The 9,699-nt window shown below is 45.5% G+C and overlaps 1 protein-coding gene across 1 annotated transcript; it reads left to right on the forward strand.

The window, feature by feature from the left end:
• Window positions 1–1,927: 1,927 nt before the first annotated feature.
• DRG1 (developmentally regulated GTP binding protein 1) lies at window positions 1,928–9,450 on the forward strand. The gene is made up of 9 exons (XM_014067436.2): window positions 1,928–2,070; window positions 2,605–2,728; window positions 3,458–3,633; window positions 6,459–6,528; window positions 6,608–6,777; window positions 7,237–7,367; window positions 7,710–7,877; window positions 8,426–8,548; window positions 8,992–9,450. Exons 1-9 carry the CDS (start codon window positions 2,029–2,031, stop codon window positions 9,089–9,091), a joined length of 1,104 nt encoding a protein of 367 aa, XP_013922911.1. The 5' UTR covers window positions 1,928–2,028; the 3' UTR covers window positions 9,092–9,450.
• The last annotated feature ends 249 nt before the right edge of the window (window positions 9,451–9,699 follow it).

Genomic DNA, 9,699 nt, shown 5'->3' on the forward strand with positions numbered 1-9,699 from the left:
CCCAAATAAGCAGAGGCCAGGACCTGCCTGCCCCTCATCCCTTGGGTCACAGGCCTTTTGACTGCACAACATGCAGTCAACTTTCTCTGCCACTTCGTGTGATTCTGGGCCATCAGTTGGTGGCGTAATATGCACAATAAAATCATATTAGTGTAAACAAATGTAAGTCGGCAGAGTTTTGCATCACTTTAAGGCAGAGAGTAAACAGACGCATCATGGTTTCTTAACCATGGTTTGTGGACTAAACTATGGCCCTTCTGGAGAAAGATTTGGCTGTGATTTCCTATTAAATGATTTTAAATTTTAGTTGTATTTGTTTATTTTGCTTTATTTTTATTTATTATATGCCATCTGGAATTGCTATGTCTGAGTTGGGTGCTCACATGGATTCTTTAAGTAAATCCCAAGTGATACTCTTAGCAATATCTACCCCAGTGGAGGTGTATCTGGAAATGCATCAGAACAGGTTACAATTCTCCCTCATTCCTAGTTGGGTTGCTGGAATTAAGAGGATTGGATCTGGAAAACCAGGACTCCTGGATCCTGAATCAGGGAATTTCCAGAGAATTGAACAGTCAAGTGACATCCAAAGTAGCTGGAAAACTTAAAAGATACCCCCCCCCCCATCCTTCCCAGAATTGTAAGCATTAGCACTCTTCATTTATTGTGTGCCTCTGAAATAAGTAGGATTTAAACTATTTGTTTAAAATATGCTGCTTTATGTATATATAGGGTTCACTCATGAATAGCAAGGGCCATTTTCAAAACAACATCCTAAAGTCACTGGACTAAGCCAGCTGGCAGAAGCAACTTCCTCCCATGCTGGAAATGTGTCCAGTTTTCCAGTTTTCCTTGAAAGCCCATTTCTGGGTTACTCCTTTTTGTTCCAGGGAAGGAGTGAAGTTTTGTGCCACATTTGAACACCACGATCAGTTTATGAAATGAATGTGGAGATGGGACTTGGCTCTTGGTCATCGCAGACTCAGTGTTTGAAGGGGAGGCAGTGTGGCTGAGGCCTCCTGCTTACACTCCTCTCTGGGTTTGGGAGACCTGGGAAAACCTGCACTGAGCAGCCACCAAGGCACTCCAGCAGATACCTCTCCCTTGCCCTCTGCTGATGCTCCCTCCTGGAGGTCAACTGCCCAGTAACATGGGCCTTGGTGTTCTTGGCAGGTGGGAGCTGGATCTAGGAGCCGATGTTGCAACCCCTAAAGTGCAGATAACCGATGAGGGCGTTAACACCAGATGTCCCCGTCAGGCACGAGCTGACTGGCACTACGCCCACTCTCCTCCTTCCCCCTTGCAGCACCGGGGGCGGGTTTGTAGCCCCGGGGTTAGCGAGCCCCAAACTGCTCCCCCTCTGGAAGATGGTGGGACACCCTCCACCTCTGGGGAAACTAGCCCGGGGGCAGTTTTCTGGCTTCGCACACACGGAGCCGGCCTCACTCGTAGGGTTGACCCGGGACTCCGCGGTTGGCGGAGACTGCGCAGCAGAACCTGAATTCTGCCTGCCGATGAGGCGCCCTCCGTCCCCGGCCCAAGGGGGGCTCCAGCGGCAGCGCAGCGCAGGATCGGGCTGGAGGGGAGATGGACACTTGGCGCGGGTCCTCCGTGCCCCAAACCTGCCCGGCGCCCCCCATGCTTCGGCCGTACGGGAACTGCAGTGGCGTATCGCGGGGAGAGGGGGCGCCTGCCCCATTTTTCGCTGGAGGACACCGAGCAAGACGAAGTAGCGGAGACGGCGGTGGCCGCGGCTCTCGTCTCCAGGGGGCGCCCACAAGTAGCAGAGGAGGAATGCTCTGGACGGACGAGTGCTGCTCTGGCATCCACGCTCTATGGTACTTTCCCGCCCTCCGTCAGGGGAGGAGCGCGGAGAAGTCGCGCGCAAGGCCGGCGTGTCAATTCTCGTTCTTTTTTTGCTCCGCCCCCGTAGGGCTTTTGTCGGAAGCCCCGCGCGAGTTGCCTTCTGCGCCTGCGCGGCTGCAGCCTGAGGGGACCCATCTCTGAGGAGACGCCGCCGCCGCCGCCATGGCTACGACGTTGGCCAAGATCGCCGAGATCGAGGCGGAGGTAACGGGGGAGCGACGGGCTGCTGGCTCCTGGGGGGGGGGGAGGGGAGGGGGAGCCGTGGCGTGGCGGTGGAACCTTCCGCACAGGTGCAGTCTACCGGCCAGATGTGGGCAGGGCGGTGACGACGGGGAGCCCTCTCAGCTCTTCTTCGCCGCCCCGGGGAGCCTCCGGACAGGAGTCCCGAAGGGCCTTGCGGCCTCCGGGTGCCAGCAATGGGGATCCGGGGGACGCCGCTGAAGATGTCGGTCAACGAGGCAGGGCGGAGGATGCGCTGCTGCCACTTTCACTCGGGGAGCCGCAAAAAAGGCCGAAGCGGCGGCGACGATGAGGTCTCCGTCCCTCCTTTGAGGATCAACTCGGGGCAGCGAACTGTCCCCAAATCCCTCAGCCGGCTGTCGTGCCGAACGCAGAACTAGAACCCAGACCCTCCGGCTTCTAGGCCAGCAGCCGCACCACATCGGTGCTTCCCCGGGCAGAAAACGCCTCGCCCGGCCCCCAGGTTGCCTGCTGACCCTGACCCCCCCTCTTTTCCAGATGGCTCGCACCCAAAAGAATAAAGCCACGGCCCACCACTTGGGGCTGTTGAAAGCCCGCCTGGCCAAGCTGCGTCGAGAGCTGATCACCCCAAAAGGAGGCGGAGGGAGCGGAACTGGAGAAGGTGCGTGGGCCCTTTCAGAAGGAAGGAGCAAGAGCATGGCGTCCCTGGCTAGGGATGTGAATACTCTTCCCGAGGCCTTTTTGGTAACCAGGGCAGAATCAGCCACATGGCACCTGTGTGACCCTAAGATCTAAAAGAAACGGAAGGCATGCCCAATTTTGTGAGGTGGGCTGACCGTGTTTCTAACAGTCCCAACTATCAATCTACCAATCTCTCTATTGGTAAAAAGAGACTAAACCAAAATCGAAGTAGTTGATGGCCTGTCTATTGGTATAGGGAATAACTGCCTCTACGGAACAGCCAATTCTTTCCTTTTCAGTTGAATGTGTCAAAATGTCCATTGTGTCCACATATAAATACATTCAGATTCAGGTGTGTCATGTCCACACAATTCTATTGTTAGCTGAAGTGTAAAATTATTGTCAGCCATATTATGCTAGTATAAATTGTAGTAACACACGTAAACTGAATTGAGCACATTCCTGTTGGTTTATTTGAAAAACGTAAGTGAAGGGTGTAGAATTTTAAACAATTTGGTTAATATAGGATCAGGCTCTCCTTTGGGGATAGATTTGAGAAGTGGGCCCCAAATTGCTGGAGGGAGGGACAGCTGTGGGCCTTCCTCTTGCCCAAGATGATGCCAAGGTGGCACAGTTTCTCTGCTTTGACTTTTCTGATAGAGGCTTTCTGGGGCCAATCGATTACTCTGAATTAATGATCACTTGGTAGGTTTTGATGTGGCAAAGACTGGCGATGCCCGGATTGGTTTTGTGGGCTTCCCTTCGGTGGGAAAATCTACTCTGCTGAGCAATCTTGCTGGTGTTTACTCAGAAGTAGCTGCGTACGAGTTTACAACTCTAACCACAGTTCCAGGAGTGATCCGGTACAAAGGAGCCAAAATACAGGTGAGGCCTATGAAGCCAAGACTTGTGCCTGTACATGCCTTTTATTTCACACAGAAGTGTATGTATCCTTAGCAAATCCAGAGCAGTAGAGATGCATATAACTGTCGAATAGCTTTCTTTGCTGATTGACAATTCTAGGAACTTGCTTTCTAGGTATGTAAGCCAGACAGTGGTGTATTGCAAGGTAGGCAACTTATAGCTCTCTGATTTTTCATGAACTATGAAGCTAACTTTAGCTGATCTTAAAGACAATGATAAAGCATGTTTGACAAATAGGTAGAAAGATGATTCCAAAATTCCACGACTTGTAAACTAAGCTGACTGTCCAGTATTGGCCAGAGGTGTTTGGCATCATCTGTGGGGTATGTTTCCAAACAGAATTGCAAGCAGTGTCTTTGAGAAACTGAGAGCCTTTCAAACCTGATCTAGTGGGATTTTAATTGAATCTGTGAAGGGAGGAGATCACCTTCCCCCATACATAGTGTGATCCCTGGAGTTACAAGAAGTAGTCAGAATGCAGAGGTTGCCAATAAGGACTGGAAGGAATAGATCAAGTCACATGATCCATTGGTAGGTTCTGCATGCAGACTAGGAAACCATTCTGATGCTATGAATTATAAGGGCTGTTCTAGATAGAAGATGGGTGCAATCTCACAGAAAGTTAAGGTTCCAGTGCAAAAGGAACTTAGGTTTAGGGCTCTTCTGTCAGCAGAAAAGGAAGGGAAACTCGGGTTTCAGCGTTACTGCTAAGAGAAGATGGTAAAACAGGAACGGGGTACATCAGCTTGTGTACCCTTTTAAATGTTCAATATTTCTGATAAATATGACCTAAAACATGATCTGTTTTCCACACAAGTCCCAAACTAAATAAAGAAAATGCAAGCAAATGAATTTAAAATATTGTACTTGCTTGTTGATTTATTGGGAAAAATGATCCAAAGCTATGTATTTGTATGTGGCAAAAATATGTGACCCTTTGATTTCAGGCTCTCCTGTGCTCACCCCCTACCCCCCCGGGCAGCAATAACTGCAACTGAATGTTTCTGATAATTGTTGTCCAGTCTTGTACATCATCTTGGAACTGGAGCCCCTTTCTCCTTACAGAACAGCTTCAGCTCAGAAATGCTGCTGGGCTTCCTCATGTAAATTGCCCACCTTCAGGGCCTCTCATAACACTTTCATAAGACTAAAGATCAGCACTTTGACTTGGCCACTTCAAAACCTCAACTTCTGCTTTAAGCAGAAAAAAAATTGTAAACCACTTAGAGAGGGCTGAAAGCCCTATGAAGCGGTATATAAGTCTAATAAATAAATAAATAAATAAATTATTTGGTCCTGTGACCGTGTTTTGGATCACTGCCTTCCTGCATGACCCACTTTCTCTTGCGCTTCAGTTCATGGCAGATGTTTTCATTTAGAATTTACTGGTACAATTTGGAATTAATTGTTCCATCAATGATGGTACGCCATCCTGGTCCAAAGGCAGCAGAATAGGCCCAAAGTACGATATCGTTACCACCATATTTCACAGATGAGATAAAATTCTTATGCTGGAATGTAGCGCTTGCCTTGCTCCATGTAATACTTTTCATTCAAGGCAGAACATTCTGTTTTAGTCTCGTCCGTTCACAGAAATTCTTCCAACAGCCTTTTGTGTTATATGGTTTTCACAAACTGTAGATGGAGCAGTGTTGTTTTTGGAGAGTAGAGATTTCTGCCTAACAGTAAACTATCGGGGGTCCAAAACGTTTGGAAATAGTTTCTTAATCTTTTCCAACCTGTCGAGTATCAACTGTTTTTGAAGGTCCTCAGAAATCTCTTTTATTCAAGCAATGACATCCCTGTGTGGAGATGAGACTTCTAGTGAATATCCAGAATTCTGTTCTTTAGATAAGGCAGGACTTCTTCTCCCTCTTACACTTCACTATCATCCCATTGATTGAAACACCTGACTCTTAATTTCCTCTTCAAATGAACTGATAATCCTAGAGGTTTGCACATGTTTGCCACACACCAATATGTAGCTTTGGATCATTTTCCTCAATAAATCAATGAACAAATAGAATTTTTAGCCTCATGTTTTTAACTATATTCTTTATCTAGTTTTAGGACATGTTGTGAACAGGTCACATTTATGCAGAAATATTAAAAATTCAAACTGTCAGCAAACTTTTTTTTTTAAAGTATTCCTCTCTTCTGCTGTGGTCAGAATAGTGTGGCCAGTTCTGAGACTGTATTTTATAAAAAAACATTAATAAATAATGTTGTCCAGAAGAAAGTAGCCAAGATGAAAACCCTGGATGGAAAAAGTTAACAGGAATGGTGGGAAGTGTTGTTTTTCAATGTGTTTAATCAATATTTGTCCCTTGCTTGGTTTGTTCACGTACATTTGTCAGATACATACGTCAAATTCATTTTTAACAGCTTCAGGTGCTTAGTCTTTTCATGGTATTCCAAAAATATTGAAGATCATCTTCAGATCATCAATCCATCCAAGAAGATTTGCTTTTGACAATAGTAGAACAGAATTACTTTGCATTTGCTCCCAGATCATCTCCAAAGCAGATAATTAGCTAGGATTTCAACATGCTTTTTCACATTGTTGCAGTGAGGTTGTAGAGTAGAATTTTGGAATCCAATCCTGGGTGGAGAATAATGCAATGGATGCTGAAAAGATCAGCGGGAGGAGATGGCCAGAAATTCTGATGGTCAGCAAAGCATGCTGAAGTATCACAGAACAGAGGGAAACAGGTTAACAGCTGGTTAAGGTGCAGTGTCTGGCTTCTCTACATCTCTCTTATTTGTTTTTTCCACAAACGTTGCAGCTTCTTGATTTACCAGGAATTATCGAGGGTGCCAAAGATGGGAAAGGCAGAGGTCGCCAGGTCATTGCTGGTGAGTGCTGGTGGTCCCAAGGCAAAAGGGACTGGCTGGCAAAGAGAAGAGAAGAGACGTGTGCTTGGTTTTTTTTCAGTTGCCCGAACCTGCAACCTCATCCTGATTGTTCTGGATGTTCTGAAACCTTTGGGACATAAGAAGATAATTGAGAGTGAGTTGGAGGGCTTCGGGATACGTTTGAACAGCAAACCTCCCAATATTGGCTTTAAGAAAAAGGACAAAGGAGGCATTAACCTCACGGCCACAGTAAGTAGAGGTACGGGTAGGATGTTTCCTACCTTGCTGTGCATAAGAAATCTGATCTGATAAATTTGTACTTGTGGCCATTTGCTATCTGTGAAGGAATGTCTGAAAGGGATCTGTGGCAACAGTCCCTGAGTCCCAGCAAGGGCTCCCTTTGAAATAAGAGCTCAAGAGTTTTGTTCAGTCATGACAGCAGTGAGATGGGAAGAGAAGCAGGCCCTTCTCTTTGGTCAGGACACTCTTTTAGGGTTCTGTGAAGGGCTTCTGAGGAGACCTTCTGCTCCAGGTTAGCTACTGAGACGTTTGTTTAGCATTCCTGCCACCTGGGTGTGTTGTGGCCAACTCCTATCCTGGTGTGTGAAGCTCATTAAGCTAAGCCTACAAGTCCATGTGCTTCAGCCCTGATCCAGTCCCTGTTGTGGTCTGAAAGGTTCTGTGTATCACCATATTTTGATTGATCAGTGTCCGCAGAGTGAGCTGGATATCGAAACTGTGAAGAGCATTTTGGCAGAATATAAAATCCACAATGCTGATATCACCCTGAGGAGCGATGTAACTGCAGATGACCTCATTGATGTGGTTGAAGGAAACAGGTAGTTTTCATGGGCTGATAAAGAAGGGTGGGTCGGAGGGGGGAGTTCTCTTGTTGCATGGCAGAGAACTGGGGTATCTTACAACATCGCAGCTTTTTTGCTCTAAGCTCAAAGGGGCCTTCCCTGCAGTGAAAGTAGCAGGGGCCTCTCTTGGCTTCCTAACAGCTGATTGGTTAGTAGGACTATAGTAAATAGGCTGGATGTAACTTACAGGCAGAATCTCTTGCTCTACCAACTTGGTTATTGTAACTACCTAGAATTGGAAGTCTCCTACCTCTCAAGATAGGAGATAGGAAGCACCCCTGTCTCTTACATTTTTTGCTCACTTCTTCATCCTTGCAGAGTTTACATCCCATGCATTTATGTGTTGAACAAAATTGATCAAATCTCCATTGAGGAACTAGACATAATTTACAAAGTGCCCCACTGCGTTCCCATCTCTGCTCATCATCGGTGGAATTTTGATGACCTGCTGGAGAAAATCTGGGATTACCTTAAACTTGTGCGGATGTAAGTCTTGGTTTGTCAGAGCTCAAAATCTCGGTCATTCCAGTTCCTTTAAAAACGTTCCCTAGTGCCAATTTCCCCTCAACTCTGAAATCTCAACTGTGTTCTCTTGACCCTCAAAGTTCCTGGTAATTCTCTGGGGGCCAAAATTTCAGCAGTTTTTCAGATATGCAGGATTGTAGTCAGAAAAAAAAGTTTGTGTTGGAATCATTCAATTCTGTTCTGTAAAAAGGTCCATGATATTTTTAGGATTCAGAATGATTTTTTTTTCATAAGACGGAGGACATGCTCCAGCACTTATTTATATATAGAAAATGAATGTGTTACAGAGAAGACCAGCTCAAATCTTTTTCGCTGACATGTAGTTGTTTGGCAGGTGAAAATTATTCTGGTAGAGGGGCCTTTCTTCCTGCTCGGTCACTTGTTGGGGTACGCTTTGGGTTAACCTCTATTTGTAATAATAATTATAAAGAGTAATCTTGATTAGAAAGGGGGCTTATCTGAAAGCATAAATGCTTGATAAAGGAACGTTTCATTATGTTTAATTGCAGTTACACTAAACCCAAAGGGCAGCTCCCAGATTATACTTCTCCAGTGGTCCTGCCTGACTCTCGGACCACCGTGGAGGATTTCTGCATGAAGATTCATAAAAACCTAATTAAAGATTTCAAATAGTAAGTATGGTCTGCAAACAGCCAATTCAGTTTCTTTAGTACTGATGATGTTCATCCATCGTGTCTGAAGAGGACCGTGACATCTATCAGGTTGTGGGCTGTCCACGATGTGTCCGCCGGGGGCTGGTAAGGCCTATATGGGCATGAAATGTTCTGCCACATTATAGTAGAGGTGGGAGTTGTAGTCCTGCTTGGGGAGGTGTTCAGTGTCAGAGGGGGCAGCCGCTGCCCAGAGACCCTTAGACCAATTGTGATGCAGGAGAAGGTATTGAAAGGCAAGCCAAGCCATCCATCCATCCATCCATCCAAATGCTTAAGTCAAGATAAATCAAGATTATCTACCATATTCTCCTAATCTATGAAGGAAGTTACTTGATTAAAATATAAGATTAATGCAATAACAAATCCATGCCATTAACTCTGTGCTAACTCTTTCCTTCCAGTGCTCTTGTATGGGGCTCGTCTGTCAAGCACAACCCTCAGAAAGTGGGAAAAGATCATACTATGGAGGATGAAGATGTCATTCAGATAGTCAAGAAATAAAATCAAAAAATTCCTCTGGCCCATCAATCACGATTCCTTTAAAAAAAGACTTAACTATGGAACTTCCTGGCCTACCAAATGGTTGAGTGAATGCGAACACAACTGTGGAAATTTGTGGACTGATTAAATTATTTTTCCTGAGGTGGGCAGGAGAGCATTGCAAACAGGTGGCTTTGAATGCTGTTTAATTGAATCCACATTTTTGCCCTAGGAAGAGTTCAGTCAATGGAGCTTTTATGCTGCCGACGTAAATTAGGATGCAAATGTAAAACTTTCCCTCATTATCACTTGGGGATTTGTATACAAAAGTGATGGTCCTGTCCTTGTTAATGTAAATAAAATCTACAGGCAAAAGCTCAGAGAGGATGTTCTTGTCAAAAGGGCTTAGGTGATGCTTAAAAATAGGCAGCCTTGTCATTTAATTCTTTGAGCATGTTAAGATTCTGCAAAATTGCAGTTGACATCAAGAAAATCAGTCCCTAAAGGGATTTGAAAGAAATTGCTGAAAGGAAGATCAAATATTTCTGGATTACAAAGAATTACTACAACGGATCATAAGAAGTTTCACCAAGTCTAGCAGTTCACCAGCATTGACTTTCTTACACATT

This window comes from Thamnophis sirtalis, unplaced genomic scaffold, assembly GCF_051295495.1.
Source record: "Thamnophis sirtalis isolate CommonGarterSnake01/CBP01778 unplaced genomic scaffold, rThaSir2_p1.2 scaffold_2, whole genome shotgun sequence".
Classification (NCBI taxonomy): domain Eukaryota; kingdom Metazoa; phylum Chordata; class Lepidosauria; order Squamata; family Natricidae; genus Thamnophis; species Thamnophis sirtalis.

Bases quoted from the DNA above. Each gene is read 5' to 3' on its own strand.
- DRG1 (XM_014067436.2), top strand. From the start codon at position 2,029: ATGGCTACGACGTTGGCCAAGATCGCCGAGATCGAGGCGGAG. The intron at 3,634-6,458 runs GTGAGGCCTATG...CAAACGTTGCAG, and splicing joins ACAAAGGAGCCAAAATACAG to CTTCTTGATTTACCAGGAAT. The intron at 8,549-8,991 runs GTAAGTATGGTC...CTTTCCTTCCAG, and splicing joins CTAATTAAAGATTTCAAATA to TGCTCTTGTATGGGGCTCGT.